This window comes from Anoplophora glabripennis, unplaced genomic scaffold, assembly GCF_000390285.2.
Source record: "Anoplophora glabripennis isolate ALB-LARVAE unplaced genomic scaffold, Agla_2.0 scaffold1688, whole genome shotgun sequence".
NCBI classification, from domain to species: domain Eukaryota; kingdom Metazoa; phylum Arthropoda; class Insecta; order Coleoptera; family Cerambycidae; genus Anoplophora; species Anoplophora glabripennis.
In genome coordinates this window covers 2,505-29,832 of record NW_019418403.1, presented here as the reverse complement: position 1 = coordinate 29,832, position 27,328 = coordinate 2,505, and the positions used below count along the sequence as shown (strand labels likewise).

The 27,328-nt window shown below is 33.3% G+C and overlaps 1 protein-coding gene across 1 annotated transcript; it reads left to right on the top strand.

Annotated features, from left to right (window-relative positions):
• Positions 1-974: 974 nt before the first annotated feature.
• LOC108916134 (nuclear pore complex protein Nup93) lies at positions 975-27,328 on the top strand. The gene is made up of 14 exons (XM_018722334.1): positions 975-1,160; positions 1,225-1,374; positions 1,477-1,648; positions 1,737-1,852; positions 7,556-7,741; positions 7,807-7,910; positions 9,275-9,451; positions 9,594-9,736; positions 14,362-14,857; positions 19,609-19,822; positions 19,931-20,289; positions 22,364-22,603; positions 22,662-22,856; positions 26,940-27,328. The coding sequence occupies exons 1-14, from the start codon at positions 1,103-1,105 to the stop codon at positions 27,060-27,062; spliced, it is 2,733 nt and encodes a 910-aa protein (XP_018577850.1). The 5' UTR covers positions 975-1,102; the 3' UTR covers positions 27,063-27,328.

The window sequence follows — 27,328 nt, the reverse complement described above, 5'->3', positions numbered from 1 at the left end:
AAATAACTGATAAATAAGTAAAAACTTACCTGGGCATAACCCCGGCACAGGTGCTGTAACAAAGATGCCGACGGCGTCTATGCTTAAGCCGGGGATTAGGTCGGTGATTAAAAGGATAGAAAGGGATTCTTTCCAGGTAGCCTTAATAAAGGCAGGTAGATCTTGCTCGTTGCAATGCACTTCACCTCACAAACAAACACGTCCGCTCAGCTCGGCTGTTCGCTCTGAACTGTATAGCGTTAATTATGCTTTACCGTTTCGCTAAAGTGCTTCGGGTGATGTCGGAAAAGCCGACGACGATTAGGCACATAGAATATGGTTAGACAAAACTAATCAAGGTCATCAATATCAAACTACGCTGGGATGTTCAATAACTCATATTTTCAAGACAAATTAGCGCAGAAATAACGCTGCGCTATTAACACCGTATGTGCGGTATATGACGTTCCAATATCTCTCTATTAAGTTACTAAGGGAGCGCCATTATTCCATGGCTAGAAATTGGCCTCAATGATTTGGGATCGAGGGAGATTATCCCTCTTTATCCTGCCCCAGCTCGTGTAGGCCTGGACAGCCTTCGTAGGTGGGCCCCATCCGTCGTCTACCCTGACCGCAAATGCGGCCGGTGTAGGCGCTTTGTGGGACCTCCTTTTGTCCTGGCTGGTCCCCGCCGGCTAGGGCCCTTTCTTCTGGCGCTCTTCTTGCTTCGCCGGCTCGTCTGTGTAAACCCCGGGGGTGGTGTCATGTTTATGGTTGGGTAGGGTGGTGCGGCTATGCAGCCTAGGATGCGCTTTGCTGAGGTGGACTAAGGGAGCGAAAGATAAATAATTCCCTTTTACCACAGTTTCTAACACATCTCCTCTCCTCTCGTTAACGTTTTGGTGGAGTTTATAAGGACTATGATGTACAGTCCATGGTTCATAACAGGGAGCATGGACATGGACAAGTTTCATGTTTTGTATTTGTACTGTCAAAACAATAATGATAAACAATTTTTATGTCGTATTAATCTTGTGCAATATTGCAAATATATAGTGATAGAATAGAAACGGTTTATTATATTCCAAACAAATTTGCGAAGCTTACTAAAATCAATCTAAAAATGTTAAAAGTTGGAGTAAGGGTTGTTAGAGGCCCCAACTGGTCATGGGGAAATGAAGGTATAAGTAGGCTACATAATTAACAACTTTTGGAAAAGTTTCTTATCAGTTTTATTATTTTTAGATGGTGGTGAAGGTTTTGCAGGTATTTTGCGAGAAATCAATTTAACAAATAAAACTGCTGTAGTGCAATGGGACAACGGAAATCAAATGCAATGTAGAGTCGGTTGTTTAGACAAATATGATATTCGTCTTCTTGATAATGCACAGATAGGTAAGAATTTTTGTAAAATATATACATAACTTCTTGGAAAGAAAGTATTAGGATTTAAATCGATAGGTACAGTCAAGGTACAATGTAAACTTATTGTTTCAGGTATTAATCACAAAAGCGTGATATGTGATGAATGTAATTCTGGTCATATACATGGAATGAGATATAAATGTATGAATTGCTATGATTTTGATTTATGCTCCTTATGTTATCATGGAGATAAGCATGACTTGAGTCATAGCTTTAAGAGAATTGAATTACCAGATTCCAGAGGGTAAGAGAAAAATACTTATTTTATTTAGCTAAAAGTGCTTAGTTTATATAGCTTTTTTGACTAAATTGGCAATATCTACTTTTTTTAGAATCAATTTGCCACCTCGTTTGAGTTTTAGAAAATGTGAATTAAGAGGAATATTTAAAGGCGCAGAAGTAGTTCGTGGGGTTGATTGGGAATGGAGGAACCAGGATGGAGGGCAGGGTAATTTTTAAACAATATGCTAATGCAGGTTTTGTTGAAATGGAAATTATTCAACAAATTTTCCTTGTAATAATTTGGAATTCCTTCAATATTTGTAAAAATGAGAAGGGCACTTATTTAATAATCTGCTGATAAGGTAACACAGAGAATGTTAATGAAATATTTGTTGCAGTTTGATTTCTTACTTTCAAAATAAGAACAAACGTAGAAAAAGTGGTTTTAAAAGTCCAAGCAGCATGATTATTTTATCAGTTTAAAGCCATAATAACCTTAAATAGTCATTACAACATAATTATTATAACTTAATAATAAGAAATGGTAATATTTTTTCAAAAAATAGTTTATTTTACCTCGGAGTAATTTTGAAGAAATATTGACGTCCTAAAATTTAAGTATACAGTAATACCCCGCTTTACGCGTAGGATACCTTCCATCAAAGTAGAGCGTAATGCGAAACAGCGCTAAACGAGGCTATCTTAACATGTAAATAATGGGGTTAGGGGAAGATGGATAGAAAATTGGCTAGGTATTAAATTTAATAATTATGTTTTTTTAATAAAAATAAAACCAAACGTTTATTTCTTACAAAAATAAAAACAATATAAACGAATATTACTTATAAAAACAAATAAAATTCTAAGTCAGACGGATCATTCAGTCTATTGTGTTTCCAATTTTCTGCCTTTTTGTCGAGAAGGCATCTAATGTAGTTTGCATTTTCCTTTTGCGTTATATTAGAAGTTGTTGATAAGTGGATAAAGCATATATAAAACCCCGTCTTGCTTTTGAGCTCCTGTCAAAATTTGGATCATTTTCAACAAATTAGTCCATAATTTTAGTTATAGTTATATCAATTGTTGAAAATGCGTCCGTACAGCACTGCACCAAACAAGAAACACAACTACACTGTTTCGGATAGGTTATGTACATATGTATTTGGAAACCTAGCGCTGCGCACAATTTCGGGGAATCCCCGTAGTGCGGCGAGCAATTTCGGGGAATCCCCGGGTTAAAATAAAAGGGCGCTAGACCGAAACAGTGCTGAACGCAACAGCGTTAAGCGGGGTCTTACTGTACATTGAAGACTATACGGGAGAATATATTACATTATATTACATCACATTCTTAATCTGTTGGTCTAATATTTTTTTCTTAATCAAGAGATATAAATTTTACCAGATTTTGACGTAAATAAAACCTAAATGATGTCTTACCCTGTTTGATCTTAGGGTACACATATCAACTAATGCTCAGAGCTAACTTTAAATTTCCTACTTTCCGAATATGGACATATTTTTTACCTAAAATCTAAATTTTTCACAAAATGCCCTGAAAGTTATTTCTACTTAGAATACATTTTAGATCTGTTCCGGCAATGGTAAAATTCGTTTTCATTGTTAAGTTTCTTCAAAAGTATATGGCTATTTGACGTATGGGATATCTCCATGTAACTAGTTAAGTTATATTTAATTGAGTAATTAATAGTGACGTTATGAATGTCAAAACAGATGTGATTAAAATGTGCCATTAAGCATAATGGGTAGCAACCCTGGAAAATAAAAAAATATGTTGCAAATGATGCAGATACTTTCTTTGAGCCGACCTAAGTACTTACTTTGGTTGTTCAATTTAACAAGGGCTCATAAGCAGATAGTTGGCAGCCGACTATTTTATTTGGCATATGAAAAACACCAAATTGATCACACTCTGAAAATAAGCAGACACGATTAATGTTTTCGTTTATGCTTACATAAAAAAATTGTTTATGGCCAACTTAATGGTGGAATAAACAGCATGAACCTAAATAGGGAAATGTAACCAATTTAAGCATTGAGTGAGGAAATATTATTATTATTCAACGATTTAAGTCTATAAGTTTTGTGACTATTAAAACATTTTAACCTACGAGCCCAGGCTCATAATAGTTCGGCCAGCCAATGTTTTTAATTAAATACTTGAATAAATTACAAATTCTACCAAAATGATGAAAGATTTCCTTAAAACTACCTCACTTGTAATAAAGTATAGACTCAATTTACTAAATTTAATCACTTTTGACAAAATTCAAATTGAGGAAAACATAGTTAACAAAAATGCAATCCAATGCAATGCAATGGGTCATTATAGTTCGGCCTCTTATCATATCGCCATGAAACTGATATACTCCATCAAAACAAAACACATACTGAATAATTCAACAAAATATCTATCATTATTAGTTTTACCCACGTTTTGCATCAGATTTAACGTAAAATGCTTCGTGGTAAACCTGTAAGTAAAGATTTACGAGTTTCTATTATAAAAGCCCATGAGAAAGGTATTTCGACCCGCCGAATATCAGTTTCTCATTCAATTCCGCGTTCTACAGTGCAGGATATTATTAATTTATACAGAAGAACCGGCGAAGTCGACCAAAAAGTCAAAACTGGCCGATCATCTACAATTACAGAAGCAAATAAAAGAGCTTTACGCAGAATAGTAAAAACAAATCGGCACTCCAATACTAAAGAAATACCTGTACTATGGAGGAACAGTATAGCAAAGCCTGTTTCAATGTCCACAACGAAAAGAACTATTCGAAAAATAGGATTCAAGTTTTACAATGTAACTTTTGATCTTTTTTTTCTTGTTTAAGTTCTTGGCAATTTTTTATTTTTTTCCAATAGGCAAAAGAAAAACCTCTATTAACAAAACTGCAGAGGAGAAACAGGTTAAAATGGGCACGAGAACATAAAAATTGGACGAATCAACAATGGCACAGCGTAATTTGGAGCGATGAGTCAAAATTTGACGTTTGTGTAGGTGACACACGAAAACGGGTTTTGCGTACACCTTCAGAGGCCTATCATAACGATTGTTTAGTCAAAAAAGTAAAGTTTCCAGCATCTGTTATGGTCTGGGGTTGCATGTCTGGTAGAGGTGTTGGTAAACTGCATTTTGTTGATGGAATTGTTAACGCGCAGAAGTACAGAGATATTCTGGAAGAGAGTCTGTTACCATCTGTTGAGATGTGTCAAACGGCGGAAGGGCATTTCATATTCCAACAAGGCGGTGCACCGTGTCATACGGCAAAAACTATTAAAACGTGGTTGCAGAATCATCAAATATCAGTATTAAAATGGACGTGTTCCAGCCCAGATTTATCTCCTATTGAGACCTTTTGGCACAATATGAAAAAACAGCTTCGGAAACATCCAGCACGTTCAGTGCCTGAATTAAAAGCCACACTACTGAATATTTAGGATAATATTCTACCAGAAGAATGTGCTTTGTTAGTAAAGTCTAGCAGAATTAAAGCAGTTATTAAGAACAAAAGCGATGTAACTCAATATTAAAGAGTGGCCGAACTTTTATGACCCCTGAGACGGATAAAGTTTTCTATTGTGTAACCATTAGTCGATATATGTATTGAATAAAATGTTCATTTTTGTAACTAAAAAGTTTATATTTTACTGTAGTTAAAAGGATTTTCAGAAATATTTCGTTATTTCTGCATAATTCATAGATTATTAAAGTATTTAGTTGAAAACGTTGGCCGGCCGAACTATTATGAGCCTGGGCTCGTAAATAGGTCCTCCATAACCTGAAAGCTAACAATTTAGGTTTTAAGGATTTTAACTAAAGGAGAAACATCAATGATGGCTAAAATACTGAGAAGGAATACTATGAAGTCGTGTGATCCTAAGTTCGCCATAGTTTTCCATTAGCTCTAAGAAGCTGTTTTATAATAAAAAAAAATTAATTATTGGAAAATATCGACAGCCTACAAATGTCAAAAGTTGTAGGCAAGCGTCAGCTCTTACTTTAACCTATCTGTTAGCGTAGTTTATAAATGCAGTCTTATACATATACTTCACACTGTAGTATTCTACCTCCTCTTCCTCTTGTATTAGGTAGCTTTTTGTTCTAGACTCCCAGGTTAAACACTACTCTAGAAGAGAACATTTTTACAACTTATTGATTACTCAATTTTAGAAATGTGACCTACAACACACGAAGTGAGATGAATTACGTCTTGACAACCACAATTAAACGTAATACAGGAAAACCTTGCCGTTAGCAGGGGATAGGTTCCAGAAGATTCCCGCGAAGCGCAAATCCGTGATGCGCAAGTCATTATGTTAGTGTTTAAAACAGAATTAAATATTAGAAACATAATTCAGTTATTTATATATTTATGTATATTTATTCTGGAACAAAATCGAAAATACTACATTTATATGTTTCCGCATGCATAGGAATTTTGAATTTCATAATTGTTTAAGGTTAGCATACATTAAATCGATTTTAAAACCTAAATGAGTTTTTGGAAACAAAAACACTTAAACACTTCCAAACTTAATTTTGTGTACTTGGTGGTAAAGATTCTAGGATAGACCTCATCTGGAAAAAGTCGGCCATTGTTTTTTGATTTTGATGGTTTTTCAATTCTTTTAAAAGTTCTTTGTATGGTGAAAAGAGGTTATCGAATCCTCTACTAATAACCATACTCTGCATATCTGGATCTATCTCAATGATCTCACGTTTTAACTGCGACATCTTGTCTAACACTTCTTGTACACTTTTTGTTAATGGATTCATAACACTGGGCTCTTCTTCATCCTCTTTTGAACTCAAAATGAAGTCTTCTCGAGTTATTTCTTCAAATTTTGTATGTGAGACCATCATCTTCATTTCGGGTCAATTCTTCCACATCTTCAGCCTCTATATTTTCGAAACCTTCCCTTCCCACTTCTCTAGTTATTTCTGCAATTTTTTCAATTTCTGTGAATCTGGTTCTACTGCACTTTCCTGAACACACTGAGGCTATAGCTTCCAACAAGCATTATTGGTTGACAATTTCACCTCCGCCCAGGAGGCAGCAATATTTTCTATTGCATTTAAAATAGTAAATTGGTTCAAGTATTCTTTAACAGATATTTCTGGATTTTCTTCCAAACAGTGCAAAATATGAGAAAAACTAAGTCTGGTATAGTAGATGAGCCTTAAACGTTGCAATCGTCAAGCAGTTTAAAAGCTGCCCATACATATGCACTGCTTTGGACCCTATTATAGAGAGCAATAAATACATTATGTAAATTCAAGTGTGTTTATGCTATCCTTGAGAATTGATGATTTGAGACAAGGTCAAGGGTTTGTTATGCATTGAGTTCTTGCATATGTACACTTATGATTATTTATGGTTTCTCATAATCAGGTTTTCATCTGTAGAATTATGTGTAAAATTCGGACCGCGGACGACAAAGCAAACGTCCCGCGAACGGCAAAGAAAAGGTGACATGGATGGCTACCTCGTAAATTTAAATCCGCGAACCACAAATCGGCGAACGGTAAGGTTTTACTGTACATTTAAATTACCTGTGAAGGGACAAATTAGAACTTAGTGACCTTATTCAAAACATAACTTAGTAACGTCGTTCATTTCCCACTTACCTCACTTTTAATTAAATTTTAAGTCATTTAAGTTTAATCATAAATAAAAATGAGACCAAATAAACGTAGAAATTGCTTAATTCTAACGTAAGGTGCTTCTTGGGAGACTTTAACGAATTATAATGTAATTTTTGACAAACTTAAAAATTTCTGTCAAATGGAAATTCTGGAAAATATTTTATGCTCTATGAAAAGCTTCATCACAAACTTGTCATTTAAGTTTTTCAATTGCACCACCATCGATATCAACAAGATTATTGTAATGTTTAGGTAAACTTGGTATAGTTTTGGATATAAGGGGATGGAAACACAAAAGTGACAGATCAACTGCTTATGTGCAATGGCTTCATGGAAATACAGAATTGTATAGGTTAGGCCATAAAGGACTTTGCGATGTACAATTTGTAGAGGCTTCCTCGGGAGGATTCTATTATCCAGAACACCTTCCGGTTTTGGGTAACTGTTTTTTGAATGTTGAAAAGAAAACGTAATCCGATAAAAATATTTTTATTTCTAAATAGGTCAGACCGAAGAAAAAATGGAATGGGAACAAATATTAGACTTCATAGAAATTGAACAGGTTCTGCAACTAGAAAGTAAGGCTGGAAAGGCAGTAGTAGTGAAAGTATGCAGTTTTCTTTTAAATGCAAATTATTTTAAAACACGATCAGTTTTATGGAAGAATTTACATTCTGTCAAAAAGTATCTGGAATTTGTCAATGAAACACAGTATATTCAATTAATCACTAAAATTTATTTTGTCTCCTTCAAAAATAGGCTCCATTTGAATCAATACACCTTTTCTAACGAACAACCCAGTCATAAAAGCACTTTTTAAACGCATATTCTGTTATGGACTTCAATTCGTTAAGCGATTTTTGTTTTATGGCTTCTAATGGGTAATTTGAGTTTGGGAAAAAGGAAAAAGTCAGCAGTGGCCGTATCCGGTGAATACAGTGGCTTTTCGATGGCATTTGAGTTTTTGGTTAAAAATCATTCACAGTTATCGATTTGTGTGATGGAGTATTATCGTAGTTCAAAATCCAAGAAATGTCCTTCCATAAATCTGTTCTTTTACGGCAGATACTCTCGCAAATGCCTCATAACTCACAGATTATATTCTTTATTGACTGTTTCTCCATCCGGACGGAATTCTGTGAGGATGGCACTATGATGGTCAAAGAAAACAGTCAACATGACTTCCATTTTTGATCGACTTTGATGTCTTTTTTTTTGGTTTCAGCTCATTAGAAACGCATAGTTTTTTGCATGTTAAAATCGTAAACCCTTGTCTCGTCACCCGTTATGATGCTTTGCATGAATGTAGTGTTCGAATTGGCTGGTTCAAGCATGTCTTCAACAAGATGTTTGCGATACTCCTTTTGAAAAAAATTCAACTCTTTTGGTATCTACTGAGCTGTGACACGTTTCGTATCCAAAACGTCAACTATAATGGTGCGAACTGTTTCGTGAGATATGTTTAGTTCTTATGCTAGCTCTCAAACTATAATAATGGTGTGCAAGTACCATTTCCTTCACTTTTTCGATGTTTTCTTCAGTTAAAAACGTTGAAGGACTACCAAAACGTGGCAAATCATCAACCACTTCCTGACCATGTTTGAATGCTTTGTACCATTCGTATGCTTGAGTTTTCAATAAAACTGAATTGCCAATTTCATCTTTCCCAATATTTTCCACACGAAGTTCCGTTGGTAGCAGAAAATAAATTAACAGCTGCAAACTACTACTTGATAGATCGTGTTCAAGCTTCGTGTCAGAGTAGAGTACAGTGCTACAAATTTTCCATCAAAAAAGAAATTTAAATCTATGTTACGCAGAATTTTAAATGACAAATTCCGGATACTTTTTTGGCAGAATGTACTTTTTATATTTTTATAAGACAATTATTTTGCTTATTTGATTTTCTAATATAAAAAAAATTATATAAGACTGCTTATTTAAAAATGTAATATGTTTATTATATTGAAGGACGATGAAAGTGAAAATTGGGAAAGAGAGAAGCATTCAACTTTAGTTCAGCTTGGATCGATTGAATCGGTTTATGCTTCCAAGATAATAGAACATAACAGTGCCCTTAGTAGGGGAACGACAAAACTAGACCTGATTAATGAATTTTCTAATACTGTTTGTGGATTCAGAAATGACGTAAGCATTATGAACATTTATGAGTTGTATCTATTATTACTGAATATTCTCTTTTTAGTTATTTTAAAAAGGTAGAATGAAGATTTTTATAAGAAATTATCATCCATTGTAAATTAATTTATTAATCATTGTTTATTTGTAGGAAGTTAAAGAAATATGGGAAATGACAAAGCGTATGGCACAATTACCAGAGATACCGTTGTCCAAAGACGTACTTAAAACTAGATACACAAAAAAATTTATTGAAGATTTGGTTGAAAATGGAAAAAAATTTCTTGAAAATAGGTAAGAACATAATTTAAAATATGTAGTATGTTTATGAGAGAAGAAATTTTTAAATTTTGCTTATCAAAATAATTGCGTTACTATACAGTGTGTTAACGGATTGTGTGCACGTGGGGTGTAAATGACAAAAATTTTTGGGTTGAAATTTAAGCTTCTGGGCATCATCTCTTCTTCGCCTTAAACTAGGAAGTTGAATACATTAGTCCAATTAATTAATGTACAGGGTGTTTTTACAATGAATTTTAAAAATTGTCAAGAGTAAACTACCTTTGTAAAAATATAAAAAATATTTACTTAGAAAAGTCGTTGAGAATTAAAAGTTATTTTCAATTTAATCGGCCAACTTTGTTTTTTTTTTATTTTTCACAGCCACAATGTACAAATTCCTAATTATGTATTAGAGAAAAAAAACTTAACTAATATAATAAACATAAATAAACAAATAATATAATGGTTATTCAAATGTGCTGCCACCAACCATTACACATCGCTCAGCGCGCTTGGTAAATTCTGTGTAGGCGTTTTGGATTTCTTGAATGGGGATGGCATTAACTGTATCTTTTATTCTTCGTTTCAATTCAAATAAATTGTTATTCAACGGGGACCCATAGACTTTCTGCTTGAGATAGCCCCCTAAATAAAAGTCCATTATAGTTAAATCAGGACTTGTAGGAGGCCAAGAAATTGGGCCATTTTGCCCAATCCACCTCCCAGGAAATTGACCATCTAGCCATTCTTGAATGATTCGCGTTGAATGCGCTGGGTGTCCGTTTTGTTGAAAGCAAGGAAAAAAAAACAAAGTTGGCCTATCAAATTGAAAATTGACAATCTGTCATAACTTTTAGTTCTCAGTAACTTTCTTAAGTAAATAAATATTTTTGATATCTTTAAAAACAAAGGTACTTTACTCTTGACAGTTTTTGAAAATTCATCGTGAAAACACCCTGTGCATTAATTAATTGGAATAATTTTTTCAACTTAGTTTAAGGCCAAGCAGAGAAGTGAGGAAGCTCAAATTTCAACTCGAAAATTTTTTGTCTTTTACACCCCACATACACTCAATTCCTGGACACACTGTAGATAAATTTAGACGTTAATATACAGGGTGCTTAGAAACTAAGAAAAAATTTGAAATCAAAATCAATGTAGTAGTTTGGTAGCACATATTTTTACCAAAATTTTGTCGAACTGTTTATCAACAGCTTCAGTTCTTGAATCAATTGAACTTTGTAAGCATGAAGTTGCAAATCTTTCGTGACAATACGGTGTAGAGAGCTTCTCGAAAAGTCTAATTCTTGACCAGAGTGCTGAATTGATGTTCCTGGACTTTTAGCAACACTGTCATAAACTGCTTTGATGTTTTGTGTTGAACAACTTGAAGGATGGACAGAGATCACTAATTGATCCAGTCTCCCTGAATTTTGCGATTCATTTCTTCACAGTTGAAGTTAAATCACTATTCTAACCATGTTTTGTATGAACATTGCGAACTATGGCTGCCAAACCTTCATTATTTTTAAATAAAAATAAAGCCACTTCACATTGCAATTTTTTCAGATTTTCTTATTTTCCCATCACCCTGTACATCAAAATCAAATTTTTTTATGAAGAATCATTTCAAAAAGCCAGGGATGCCATTCTCAAATCTCCTGAGAAATATTTTTCCGTGGTGTTCTGTGTATCACTGAGTTTGAACCTTACCAGTTTGTAGATAGATGATTGGAACTGATGCGGTCAAGATTAAAATAATACATAGTGCATGCAGCAAAAATAAAAACTGATAAAATTAATAAGTTGTATATTTAATAGTTTTATTGCATTACTTTAGACCAGGGATCCCCAGCCATATGTCTGCAAGCACCATAGCGCCCCTAGACCGTTTTATATGTGCCCGCTGCTGTGCGATCCCTTTAAATAAATATTTAAGTTTTCAGTAAACCGCCCCAGTGTACAGGCTGGTCCATTTTCTTTAGGATTTCAGGATATCTCAGAAACTACTAAAGATATGATAAATCTAACACCACGTTCTCGAGCTCGATTTTCATGGCAAACTTGACTGTCAAATCAGAAATTTGCTATCTTCATTTGTTTCTTAGTTACAGGGCGTTTCTCGTTATTGTGACACTTTTGAACATGTCTGTATCTCAGCTGTTAAATAAGGTAGAGTTAAAGTGAAAACTGCTCAAGACAAATTTTTTGGCGTAGAATTGAATGCCGGTATTAAATTTTTAGTAAGACTTGAAGATTCCAGAATTATATTTATTTAAATGGAAATCGTAGCTGGTCGTGACCTAAAACAATGGAGATTTTTTTTTGCTTTTCAGCAATACATACAGGGTAGGAAAGTACCGATGGTCTATTTGAAGTTACGTGAGAGCGATAAAGTAAGCCATAGAAATCCATGCGATAGAGAAGGATGGCTATAATGAAGGCGTCTCATAGTCACCGCCCATTTCGCCCTTCCACAAATAAGATCCACTTCTTATTTGTGGAAGGGCGAAATGGGCGTTGACTATTAGACGCCTTCATTATAGCCATCCTTGTCTATCACATGAATTTCTATGGCTTACTTTATCACCTCTCACGTAACTTCTGATAGACCATCGGTACTTTCCTACACTGTATATCTGCTGTAGTTATTTTTACAAACACAGGAGCTACTGGGTGTTTTATATATAAATTCTATCCTTTTTTACATTTTAATATGGCTGGTTATGAAAATACATACAAAACTATAATTCTTACTTTTACAAAACTCATATCTGTTGTAAAAATATGACGTTTATTTAAAATATATATTACAGATAAGAAGACAGTTTTCAAATTTTTATTCCGCCTCAACTCAAGTTACAATATTAAATGTAAATTAAACAATAGTAAGTACCTACATCATCTAAATGTTCAAATTGCCGTCCCTCAACTGTCACACATTTCGCGCATCTTCTGGTAACGCTTCCGGTAAATGTATATTTGAAATATTATTAAAATAATTTTCAACATTTTGTTGAAACTCCTCGATAGAGTAAAAAGGAATTTTAAATATAATGTATTTTAGAAAACCCCAATGGAAAAAGTCCAACGGACTCAAATCAGGTAACCTAGCTGGCCATCTGATCTGTCTGTTTGTTCGTATACACCTATCTCTTAAAATTTCGTTAGTATTATATTATCATACGAGTATATGTTATGCATTTAAAATAAACGTCATATTTTTACAACAGATGAGTTTTGTAAAAGTAAGAATTATAATTTTATATGTATTTTCATAGCCATATTAAAAAGGAAAAAATATATAATTTATATATAAAACAACCCATATCTTCTGCGTTTGTAAAAATAATTATAGTATGTGATATATTGCTAAAAAGTAAAAAAAAAATCGCTATTTTTTTAGGCCATGATCAGTTCAATTTCCATTTAAAAAAATATAACTTTATAGCCTTGAACAGTTTTCACTTTAACTTTAACTTATTTAACAACTGAGATACAGACATGTTCAAAAATGTGACAATAACAAGAAACGTCCTGTAACTCAGAAACAAATGAAAATAGCAAATTTCTGATTTGACAGTCGAGTTTGCTATGAAAATCGAGCTCGAGAACGTCGTTTCAGATTTATCTTTAGTAGTTTCTAAAATACCCTTAATTCCCATCGAAAATGGACCAGCCAGAAAAAAATTGTATGACAATTATTGGTGATGTTCGTTAATTTTGGCTACGAACTGAAATAGTTAGCGAATGAGTTTCACTTCTATTTCTTTGTTACCATGTGCTTTTTGACGTTTGTGTTTTGAAACCCATATTATTGTTTATTTTTTGTTTTTGATATATTTTTACAGTTTATCTTTCAATATACGATGTTTTTATCATTGGGAAAAGTTTTTTTCTGTAGAAAAGTGTCCATTTTGATTTTTGGTTAAACGCTTATTTTGACAGAAAAGATTCACATGGCGTTGTATAAACATGTGTAAAATAAGCTGTTCGCGATTGTTGCTCCGACAATTTTATCAGTTTATCTTTCAATATACGATGTTTTTATCATTAGAAAAAGCTTTTTTCTGTAGAATAGTGTCCGTTTCGATTTTTGGTTAAACGCTTATTTTGACAGAAAAGCTCCACATGGCATTGTATAAACATGTGTGAAATAAGCTGTTCACGATTGTTGTTCTGACAATTTTTTTTACATAAAAATATATGTAAATAATAATTTTTATATGTTAAAATAATATTTTTGAAAATAAATATTTATTTGTACATTGTCCAATTTTGTTGTACAATGTCCAACTATAAATTTACCTTGAAAAAATAAGTGGTGTGCGCTGCCTGACTGGCATTTTAGAATATGCTCTTAGGCGCAAAAAGGTTGGGGACCATCTCTAGACCATGTACATACATTTTCCTATTATTTAATTTCGATAAATGGTGAAATATTCGGCAATTTCTTTAATTTAATTAAGTAATTTACTGACAATTGAGACACCCGTATTATCATTATTTTATTCAGCCCACAGGTTTCTGATAGCTGCAAGTTGCATAAAATATAATATTCTAATATTAAAAATTTCATCTTTGAATAGTAATCTTGTCCTTTATCCATATTTTTTATATCACTATTTTTTTTCCAGTTTCAAGAACTACATGACGAATGAGATAAATAAAAGTATTTCACAAGATTCTCGCATTGACATTTCAAAGGTCTACGTGCTCGTACACACCTTTGTTGGCTTGCGCTTCCAAGGTGAATACATGGGACTCCAAGACGGAATGATAGACGACCGTCCACTGTGGCCAATGGTGTACTACTGTATTCGTGTGGGAGATTTATCTACCGCTATCTTTTGTCTTGAATCCAGTCACTTGGCATTTCAGGAAATTATTTCTATCCTCAAAGCAAAAATGAGCACCCCTAATGATCCGCTAATAGGAGTATTGGAGGAGAACGTAAGGTTTTCCTATAGAAGTTCTGTTAGAAATGAAACCGACCCCTTCAAAAGAACAGTTTGGTCACTTCTGGGAGGTTTTGATGAATTGTCTGAAGTTATCAAAACAGCTGACGACTATTTGTGGTTTAAATTAAATATGATTCACGTTGATGTCTATAATCAGTACGCAGATTTACAGGTAGGTGAAAATTAATTAATCCCTCTTTTATTATGTATTTTGCAATTTACTCTTTCTTGCTTATTCCATTTGACGTGTATGGCTGATACTGCAAAACGACAAGATTTTATTAGGTGACCCAAAATTCATGCAAATTTAAATTTTGTGCCATTTGTGTGGTACAGTGTTGCCATCATAAAAAAAGGCTGTGTAACAGCTGACAGTTCAGGGTTATTCAAAATGGAGCTCAACACGAAAGAACAACGGTTTTCATTGTTGAGCAGTATTTTACAAATAACGAAAGTTTGACAGCTACGGTTTGCAATTTTCTTACAAAATGTGGTCAGAATAGTGATTTAAGTTCATTAACACTGAAGTGATTTCTGGCCATCCTTCAACAAGTCGTTCAACATTGAAGCAGTTCGTGAGAGTGTTGCTGAGAATGCAGTGCCTTGGTCAAGAATTGGATATTTTGAGGAACTCTTTACAACGAAAGATTTGCATTTTCATGCTTCCAAAGATCAATTAACTCAAGAACTGAAGCGCTCTGACCACGCAGAACGAAGAGAGTTTGTTGAATGGACTATGAAACAACTGGATGCTGACTTTTCGAACAAAATCGTCTTCAGTGATGAGGCTCATTTTCATCTTGATGGCTTTGATAATCGACAAAATTATTGCATTTGCGGTTCAGAAAATCGAGTGATTGTTGGGAAAGAAATGCATCCACAATGTGTCATTGTTTGGAGCAGATTTTGGGCTGAAATTATCATCGGACCGTTCTTCTTCAAAAATTCGACTGGTCAGGCAATAGCAATTAATGGTGCAAGCTTGATAATCCTGTTTTTTGTGCCTAAATATGGATGTAGATGACATCTGGTTTCAACAAGACAGTGCCGCATGCCATACAGCCCGAGAAACAATTATATTTCTGCACGAGTTGTTTCTTCCTCATCTCTCCTTTTCCTAGTAGTTGGTCCCATGGCTCCGCAGCCTAATTGGGACTATTGTGCATCCTACTACTATAGTCCGTGGTCAAAATTATACAGTGACTCATCGCTAGCTTTTGGACTAGTAAGGAGGATGAAGCATGCGGGGAATGAAAATCCATTGGCGTGTCTGTGTAAAAGGCAACAAAATATAGAAAATACGGAAAAAAGATAATAAAACATATAACATCTAATATTTTTGACAGTTTGCTACAACCGGCACTTTGATCCATTTTAATTATTACATTTTAAAACGTCCTGGTTGTGTTTTTTAATTTATAAATTTATTATAGCCACGGAATTAGATCCCTCACCTACGCTTATGCTATGGCGTTTCTAAGGACAGTTAAATCAAGTCGGTTTACACCCACTAAAAAAGCATTTCCCTATTCCCTACCAAGTGCAAAAGACACGAGATAGAATATAGATCGACGTTCAGCGTAACTCAGTCTATAGACGATTATAGATTCTATCTATGTGTGTAGAGAGCGGCACATCATTTAATACAAAACAAATAATATTGAACCGTTATAAAAACCATTTTATATTTTATACGCATTATGGTAATAGTGTTTTTATATTATGTCTGGGTCACTCTCTATAACAGCGGTCGGCAACTGGCGGACCGCGGAAGATAAAAATACTGGACCAACAAAAATTTTTTGAAAGTATAAATTACGCAAATAAATTATTTAAAAATTATTTTTTTATGTTTGAATGCCACCCTTATCATTTTTTCTAGTATTTTACAATTATGTGACTGATTTGAGTTCTTAATGGTTAGTAAGCAGATTAAATTTGAGTGTAAATTAAAATAAGAAATTAGTAAGAAATATGAATTTTTTTTCTGGACCTCGTTAAAAATTTTCAAATGTATTCGGATCCCTACTCTATAATTTCGAATCGGGTATTTTGTTTTTCGAAATGGTGCATAGGTATTTTAATTATTCTCTAACATTCTTATGGAAGTATTCTCCAATTTTCTTGTAAATGCTCTTAAATAGTCCATATTTTTCAATACATACAAAAGCAGTGTTTAAAAAAGTAGTTACTAAAGTGCAGCATGCCGTTTAGGAGTGCAAAATTTGAGAAAATTCAGATTAGAATTTACGTTGTTCGTAAAATATAGATAATAATTCTGTATATGTTTAGCCTTCATTGTCTTATGCTCAGGGGCGTATATTTTTCTAATATAAAATTGTTACAATTATTATTAAAGATTGCTTATTATTTATTACATGTTCAAATATGTATATATTGTCGTGACTGCCCAGATATTACAATAGCAACTCCTTTGTTTCACATCTAACTTGTTTTATCATGACTACGTTGTTCTTTGATTTCTTGTGCTCACTTTATGTCATACGTCTATAGAGCCTTGTTGAATTTACTAACATTTTCGCCCGTGCGGAACGAATCTGGATTAAGCTGGATTGCCTCCCGTATGGGACTTCGGTGTTAAGAAGGATCTTCCGAAATCTCAACTATAGCTGGATTGCCTCCCGTATTATGGGACTCCAGTACCTTCCGGCCCTGCCGGCTAACTAACACCAAACCTCTTCAGTTTTACTTGGAAGTGTGTATGACTAATATGAGGTAACAGATGACATTTAGTGACACATTAAATGAGACAGGTCTTATTTGTCATTAGCAAAGTATCTTAATTTATACCTTTGGTTAGCGGCTGTTTTGTATTTATATTTGGGTAGTAAGAGCAACGATCGTGGGTTTCTCTGCCATTCTCTTTCCCCACAGGAGCTCTAGGTGAGCCTGGCACTCTTATTCTATGTTAAATGGTTGTTAATGTTTTTGTTGTTCTTTCTATTTGTCGCATGTTTAATTTGAAGACTGTTGTATGTAAATAATAAAGTTAGGTGTATTTACTCTGCTTTTGTTTTATAAAATTAAACCATACATCCCCTCAAAAAAGTTAGTAGCCAGCGCCTTCCGGTCAATTAAAAATAGATGTATACAACGTAGGTATTCCTTATGACGATCACATATTTTTGGCCACAACTTTGTATGTTTTTTTGACCGAACCCTGGGTTGTTATACTACACCACCAAGAAAGATTACTAGATCAAAATTCTTTCAGGGGTTCAAACAAGGAAATAGCAATACATATATAATATATTATAAAACTGTTTAAGATCAACATCAATGATGTCTCTACTTTAGAGCATCACTTCAATTCAAATTAATTAATTGCATAATGAAAACTCATAAGCATTATGATATTTTGCCTCGGATAATAGATCACTAGCTAAAACAGTATCAAGGATCGGCAAGTAATTTTAGGTGGGGTCCGGATACTTTTGAAAATTTTTAACGAGGCCCAGAAAAAAAATTAATATTTCTTACTAATTTTTTTATTTTAATTTTCACTCAAATTTAATCTGCTTATTAAGAACTGAAATCAGTCACACAATTGTGAAATACTAGAAAAAATGAGAAGGGTGGTACTCAAACGTAAAAAAAATATTTTTTAAATAATTTATTTGAGTAATTTATACTTTCAAAAAATTTTTGGCGGTCCGGACCTGGACCGCAGTCCGCCAGTTGCCGACTGCTGATTTAGATCATTACAAGGAGAAAAACTTAAATCAAAGTATACATTTCGATCATTTAGAAACATTTTTACCGGGTAGATTTTAAGAAAATTAAAACACTCGAACCGTATACTTGCAAACGATGATTTCCGGGCTGATTGCCACGTCGTTGATTTACAAATCTTGACGTTTCGAGAGACATATCGCTCTGTTCTTCAGAAGTTACTCTGGAGATCTACTAATATTCTCATTATTTATATTTGATGTGGTCACTGGTCCATGATGTTCCGGTGGGTGACCTCGTACGAGTTGTTGACTTTTCAGTGGGTTGCTTTCACGGACGACTCTCTTCCATATACCTGGCAGATCCACGCTGAAATTGTTCGGATTTCTGTAAATTTCTAATGCTTCTCTATAGTCGGGGCCAAAATCTTCTCTCTCTCACCATCATGTTGGCTTCACTCAGATCCACTGTGAGTCCCAATTCCGCCCTATTTTATTTCTCCCAGTTATTATTTTTGAGGCGACTTCTGCGTTCCTTTAACCTAGTGTTGATGTGCCTTCCTGTTTGTCCTATGTAGACCTTTCCGCAAGAACAAGGAATACTGTACACACCGGAGCCCTGGAGGTAGTCGTTGTTGCAGGTCTTTGGAAACCGTACCGCCATCTTCTTTACAGTGCTGAATACAGTGTTGACATTCCTCTTCTTCAAAACACGCTCGATTGTATCTATACAACCTTTCACGTAAGGTAGATACGTCGTAGCTAAGTACTCCTGTTTCTCCATGGGCCTATGTCTCCTCCTGATAGCTCGTTCTATCGTTCTATCGTTCTAATTGCAGAGGACAAGGATGAGAGCCTAATGGATTTGGCAAAAGTGTGCATAAAATCGCCCTTCTTTGCATTCCGGGAGCAGCAATGACGTGGATCTGCCAGGTATATGGAAGAGAGTCATCCGTGAAAGCAACCCACTGGAACGTCAACAACTCGTACAAGGGGTCACCCACCGGAACATCATGGACCAGTGACCACATTAAATATAAATAGTGACAATATTAGTAGATCTTCAGTTTCAAAGTAACTTCTGAAGAAGAGAGCGATATGTCTCTCGAAACATCAAGAGTTGTAAATCGACGACGTGGCAACCAGCCCTGAAATCATTCAACCAACTACCTGCAGACGAGTTATGTTTATAAATTAATTATAAATATGTGAATTTGTAAATTTGTTTCAGTACATGATCTTGGAGGAGCATGGAGAGCTACACTATGATGCATTTAATAAACCTCTTTTATATTTCAAACTGTTAATTCTTACTGGACAATTTGAGGCAGCCATAGACTTTTTATTCCGGACTGAAAATTTTAAAGCAGAAGGTGTTCACATTGCGATAGCACTTCATGAGATAAACTTATTAGCTCTATCTCAAGATAGTACCCTTCCACTTAGTAAGTAATAATATGAAGATAAAAATTTATGGAAATTATTTTTTATTTTTTTTTAATTGGGATACCTTATCATTTATTTTTGAATGCAACTTAAATTGACATTTTTAGTTTCCCTTGACTCAACGGACCCTAAACCCGCTCGTCACTTAAATTTGACTCTTCCGATAAAGAGTTACGTCAGCAAGTTTGAACAATCCTCATTGAATGGGGCCCTGCACTATTTCTTTTTATTAAGAAATTGTACCGACTCGGAAGATAGAAATTTGTTTGAAGTACTTGTTTCCGATTTAGCAATTAATACCAAAGAATACGAAAGGATATTTGGCAAGGTACAGGCCGGTGGCGTTAAAACCAAAGGACTGATAGATCAGTTCAAAAATGTGGATGTGAGAGTAGAGATGGTTGCAGAAACATTAATCAAAAAGGAGCTGTATGAAGAAGCCATCGACTTGTACGATGCTGTAAATGTAAGTTTTTTTTTTCTTCGAAATTTTAGAAATGATCAATATCACCTAGATTACCAAGGACTGCGTATAATATCATCTCAGAAGTGTCGCATCATTAAGCAAAGCAATAAAAAAAAACATATGGATTTACATTATAAATATTCAGTTGAAATAAACCAGATATAAAATATGTATTATTACTAAACAGGCTGTTTATCATGTAGTAGTCTGCCCAGATGACTTTTATACAGGGTGGGCCACCAGTAACGCCTCGGTGGCTAGTGGTCGAACGGTATGTGTTGTAGAAATCTTTTTAGGTGGGTATGTGTAGGTTGATTACGGCTACATTTTAAAAATATTTTGAAATATACAGGGTGTCCAGGGAAAGCGTACCATCTCAAAGTTATGTATTTTTAAATCAAACACTGTATTTTACTGCATTTTTGAAAGTCAAAGTAATAAAAACTATTTTTTTATGGTGCTTTCAAAAATGCAGTAAAATACAGAGTGTTCCATTTAAAAATACATAACTTTGAGATGGTATGCTTTTCCTGGACACCCTGCATATTTCAAAATATTTTTAAAATGTAGCCGTAATCAACCTACACATACCCACCTAAACAGGTTTCTGTAACATTTGCCGTTTGGTCTCTAGCGACAGAGGCGTTACTGGTGGCCCACCCTGTATAGTTGATGTGGTAGTTTTACCGCTGCCACCAGGTCAGGTAAATAATGAAAAATTCTTTCTTTTCTGCCTGGCTTCGGAAGTAAAGAGTGTATGCATGTAGACTCGGCCGCAACTTACAATTATTGCACACTGAAAAGAAAAAATTTTCAGTAATAGATATATGTACTTTCCACTGTGTGATATTTCTGATTAGGTAAAACTAAATTAATAAAAATCAACCACTTGACTGATTATCTTGGCACAATTCTGTAGTAAAAACTTCATTTTTTTTTGTTAACCTTTTTTAAGTAATTTTCGTATCCTGCCGCTGGAGAAGCTAGTGTGACCTCAAATAATGGCGTGCTTTAGTCGCAGTGTATGCACAATTAATTCCACACCATTCACCGCGGGTTACTTTTAATGAGTGGGTGTTTCCCACACAAACAGTACTTAACAAGTAACGTAGCAAAGAACTCGAGCAGTAATCAATAATGATATATGAAATACACAAAAATAAATAGTCTGTTGATGGCTTCCAATGATGAAAAATATTCAAATTCACAGTTAGATGTAATCTCCAAATGCGGAAAACAAGTGATGCCTTTTGCTTCATCACCATTGACCCGCACTATCTCCCTTCACATGCACTGTAAGTTGCCTACAATTCATGTATTTGTAATACTTATGAATATTACAGTGGCAGTGTACACAAGTATTAAAGTGCATTTTAAAAAACTAATTATAACTTGATTATCTATTTGATTAAAAAACAAGAGAATTTCAGATTTGTATTCAGGGGAACACGTACTATTACCCCCCAAAAAACTGACCTCCATTTAAACTTACACCCTGTAATGTATCTTCATGTCTTACAAAACCAACAACATACATTTTTAACTACCCCTCCCTCCCCTCCCTCACCCCTCCCTCTCCCCTCCTTGAAAATGCAGTAGGTTTTATTCAGACTGGAAGTAATAAAGCAACCAATAATGCCAAGAGTCAGTCCTCTGATTAAAAATCCTATAAGCACAGATTAAAAATCCTATAAGCACAGACCTCAGTTTTGAGAAAAAAAAATGGATTTTCACTTTTTTTAGTTTCTTGAATAGCTCAACAAAGAAAAACAATTGGAAAATTTTCCACTCTTGATTTTCAATTTGCTTTTGTAATATAATTGATATAATAATTATTAAAATAAGTTAACGACAACACATTTAATGATTTCTGTCATATACAATTAGACTAACAATAACCATGGGTAGCGACATCACTAAACAGTAGCACATTAGATGTGAGGCTTTGGTAATGTAGATGGTAACAAAATATTCATAATATTATATTAGGAAAACCTAATTTAAACTAGATAGTGGCTGTTCATAGCAAAATGGGGAAGGTTCTGTTACAAATTTCTTTTTTTTTTTCTTGTAGAATATGGAAGCAGCCCTAAGTCTTATGTGCCTGATGCTATCAAAAGTAGCTCACTTAGAAAATCAACCAAATTCAATCAGGAGCAGGATTCAGCAGAAAGCTACTGTTTTAGAAGAACAGCTTCCCAAAGACGGCGATAAAATTATTCCTACACATCTAATCACCTCCTTTATTAAACTGAAAGGCCTTTTAAAATTTTTTGACCTCTACCGTGCTAAACACTATCCGGATGCCTTAAAAGTAAGCATTAATTTCGTTTTTTAGTACATCATATATCTTATTACTTTTTTTATTTTAGGAATTGATTAACTTAGAAATTCTGCCCCTGAGATTTGAAGAGCTTAATGAAAGAGTTAAGAACATGAAATACCTTAACGAAGATTTTTATAGAGTCGTACCAGATGTTTTATTGGCTACAATGACAACTTTGTTAGCACAGTGTGACACTATTAAGAAAACTAAGAATATTTTTCTGGAATCTGTCGCTGACGATGTAAGTAGTTTTATTTTCAGACATAAATTAGGGATCGTACAGAGTGTCCCTGAAATGCGTGCACTAATATGTCACCCTAGATCAGGGGTCGGCAACTGGCGGACCGCGGTCCAGGTCCGGACCGCGGAAGGTAAAATACTGGACCGCCAAAAATTTTTTGAAAGTATAAATTACTCAAATAAATTATTTAAAAAATGTTTTTTTTACCTTTGAGTGCTAACCTTAACATTTTTTCTAGTATTTTACAATTGTGAGTGTTTTGAGTTCTTAATGGCTAGTAAGCAGATTAAATTTGAGTCCAAATGAAAATAAAAAATTTGTAAGAAATATGAATTTTTTTTCTGGACCTCGTTAAAAATTTTTAAAAGTAACTGGACCCCACCTAAAATTACTTGCCGACCCTTGCCCTAGATGATTGGGATCAAAATAAAATACATAATTTAGAACAACTTACCCATAAGTGTTTCAGCTTTAAATGATCAAACGTCAGGGGTCGATAGAAAATCAAAAACACAGTATCAGTTTTCTATATAACATTTTTTTGAAAATGCACCATTTCTAAGATACGAGATGTACAATTAATGAAAAAATATTGATTTTCTGCTATTTTTCAGGGACTAATAAACTAAATCTTCAAAAATTTTAGTTATACTACTAAGAACTTCTATCATCACATAATTATTACAAGTCAATTTGAAAAATCAATGACTGGCATTCAATAGCTTCAAATATCCCTTCAGAAAACAAGTAGTGCTACTGTACTAAATTTAAAATAACCACGTAACTAATGTGCTGTCAGTTTACTAGAAAAAAAGTTGCAACTTTTTAAAAAAAAAATCATAGTTCCTGGATAAATAGTACCTTGAAATTGTTTCTGTCTGTTTCTACTTTATGAAGCTTATACATACAAAATTTTTCAACTAAAAATTATTTTAAATTAAATATTTTGAATGTTTTGAGCAAGACAAATTTTAACTTTATAGAAAACAGCAAGAGTAAATTTTTTTTAGTATGTACATTGATAGAACATTGCAGGGAAACCAAATTTTTCAAATTTACTTCAGTGCCACACCACTTACTTTTTGAAGGGAAACTATTGGATGCACGTCACTGGTTTTTAAAATGGACCTGTAATTTTATGTGATGAGACGTTTTTATTGGTATAAGAGATACAACAGAAACTATTGTTTTTTTTTTTTATTAAAAACATGTATTTTGCAAACCTTGAAGTTTTCAAAAGAAAAATTATAGTCTGATCTTCTATCAACCCCTGAAATTTAATAATTTAAAAATTGAGTAACACCTTAGAGTAAACACCGACTATAATGTTTTTTTCATATAACTTTGCCCTGACCCAATCGCCACCTTCTTTTTTATATGTAGGCCTCTATGGCTGTAATATGGCATTTTCTTATACAAAATTCAAAAAAATATTTTTACCTTTTGTAAAATTTTATTTGATATGGATTACAAAACTAAAATCTTTGAAGTTAAATATAACATAATACAGGGTTTTAAAAAAGTTTGGATAATATTTGGAGGAGCGATTCTCCTCATAAAAATAAGAAAAAAAGTTTATATGAAAATTCTTAAATGCTTCCAAAAGCTGTTATACTAGATACTAAATAAAATCAATCTGGAAGAAATTTAATACAGCCATAGGGAGCAGTTTAGTTCATATAAACTTTTTTTCTTATTTTTATAGTTAGGATCGCTCCTCCATATACTAAAATGGAATTTTTTAACATACTGTATATCATTACATTTAATGCAGTACAAAAGGGAAATCTATCAGCATGGTGCCTGCAAAGCAATTGTAAACATGATATAATATGTGCGAGTTGCAGACTGAAAATAATGCCTTAAATGTGCCATTAATTGCCACAATGCTGTTCTTATGCTTGTAAATAGTGATCCTATGAATCTGCTGTATGACTCAACAAATCGACGCTTTAGTACGAAAACATGCTATCTCAAATTAAGCTTGGAAAACATGCTAGCTCAGATCTTTAAGTAAAAACATGCTATCTCAGTTTGACTGGAAATTTAAGTCGACACATTGAATGATTGAAACCGTGCATTTACCATAAACTTATGTAATATATTTTTCAAAAAGTAAGGAATATTTATGTTCAGGTGCATTGTTTATTTTATTTTTTTTATTCAACATTTTTCAATTAATTTTGTTAAGTTACTGTTATAAACGACAAAATTGTTAATTAAAAAAAAAATAGAATAATATGCAGTATGCTGCAACACGTATATTACTCGATATTTTTTGAAATAACAAATTATAAAAAAATAGTGTATACCTCAATATATAAAAATGTTTATTATTACTAAAAATTATTAGATTTTTTCATACAAGTTTGCTTTGAATAAAAATTAATAGCGCACTCTTACCTGATTTATAGTCACTACTCTTACTTTTATTAATAGAGTTAACATAATAACCGGAATATAAATATAATATATAAAGTTGAATGATATGTATATATCGATGTGACGGGTGCATATGATATGCACGTGCACATTTCCGCGGTTCCCCATGCACACATATATATCATCAACAGATCATAGAGTACTTGTAATAAAAGTATCGCATACCTGCATTTCATTTCCAAAGTTTATGCAAGGACACGGCTACCGTGTTTTTATTGAGGTGCAATAAGAACGATTCGGACCCAGAGTTTGGGGCCTAGCCTGATCCGCTATATAATTCTTTTTATTACAGTCTCCTTAGACTGCATTGGGCATACAAAATTATTTTATTATTATTAAAAATATACATTTTTATATATTATACCACAATTTTTTTATAATTTGTTATTTCAAAAAACGTCGAGTAATGTACGTGTTGCAGCATACTGCATATTCTATTTTTTTAATTAACAATTTTGTCGGTAAGTTAAGAAAATTAATTGAAAAATGTTGAATAAAAAAAAAACAGTGTACCTGAACATAAATATTCTTTACTTTTTGAAAAATATATTACATAAGTTTATTATTAATGCACGGTTTCAATCATTCAATGTGCCAACTTAAATTTCTAGTCAAAGTGAGATAGCATGTTTTTACTTATAGATCTGAGCTAGCATGTTTTCCAAGCTTAATTTGAGATAGCATGTTTTCAAACAAAAATCTGAATCATCTTATTTTGACCTTGGGATTTAGGGTGGCTTGCTGGTACATGCATTTCAGAAATATCCTGTATACATCACATTAGTATTAATGTATCATGAAAAATTGACCTTAATTTTAAAGTTGATTTTCTCACAAATGACTGATTTTGATTTTTTTTATTTGGGTTGTAAGTTTATTGCGCAGTAAGGTATATATGTATAGGATGCAAGAAAGTATAAGTTTTTTTCTCGAGTTTTGAACGACATTGTAAGGTACACCAGAGACAATAGCGAATGTCTACTTAAATTAAATTCTAGTTTCATCTTTTCAAATGTTCATAAAAAAAATGGGATTACAGTTTAACTTTCTTTGATGTAGCTAGAAGGTATTTCATATTTTAGGGAAAAAATTATTACTATGAAACGGAATAAACCTATAATTAAAAAATATATATACTACAATCAGTTCATAAGTTTACGAGAAAATCTACTTTTGAATGATTGCACATTTGAGGTGTTTAGAGATTTTCATATATTTCAAGATAATTTAAAATTAACTTAACGTTTTGGAATACAATGTTATAATTATTTCTTTGTTAAAACAAATAATTATTGTTTGTAAATATTTTCTGCATTCGTCTTTTCATCAAATCATAAAGTTATAAAACACTTTTACTAAAATTTTAAATTCTTTTATTCTGTCACCAGTACATATGAAATGGAGTATGCCGAAATACAGAGTCTTCATAAATGATTACAAGCCACGTAACCAGTAATTTTGTTTGGAAGTCATGTTGTGTAATGTAAACGAGTCATTAATATTGGTGATACCAAGATTTAGGGAATTTTCGTTATCAATACCAACCCTGCAATGTTGGTTGCCCAAGTTTGGTGGACACGTGACTTGTAAACATTTATGATGGCTCTGCACTTTTCTCTCATTTGTGTTTTATAATTTCAGCATCTTCGATGCATTTGGGAACAAGCGAATTGTATTATCAATTTTGCCGAGAGATTGCCACGTAAAATAACTGGATATGTCACTAACAGACTGATTCAGATGGAGGTTTTAATGCATTCTTGATTTAAGAAATATGTATAGGGAACTCCTTGAAAGGGGTTACATTTTATTTATATGCATTTTATTTTATGCCTATGTATGATTTATTTACTTAAAGTTAAGATGTAAAATTATTAAGGTTTTGGACATTTATTTTATCACCAAAATGTTAACTTTATGTCTGTAGAATTTAATATTGTGATGAGAAAGGCTGTAATCTGGTGTAAGAAAATATTAATTGAAAGATAATTCTAAAAATTGACATTACAATAAAAAAGTAATGGGTGCCA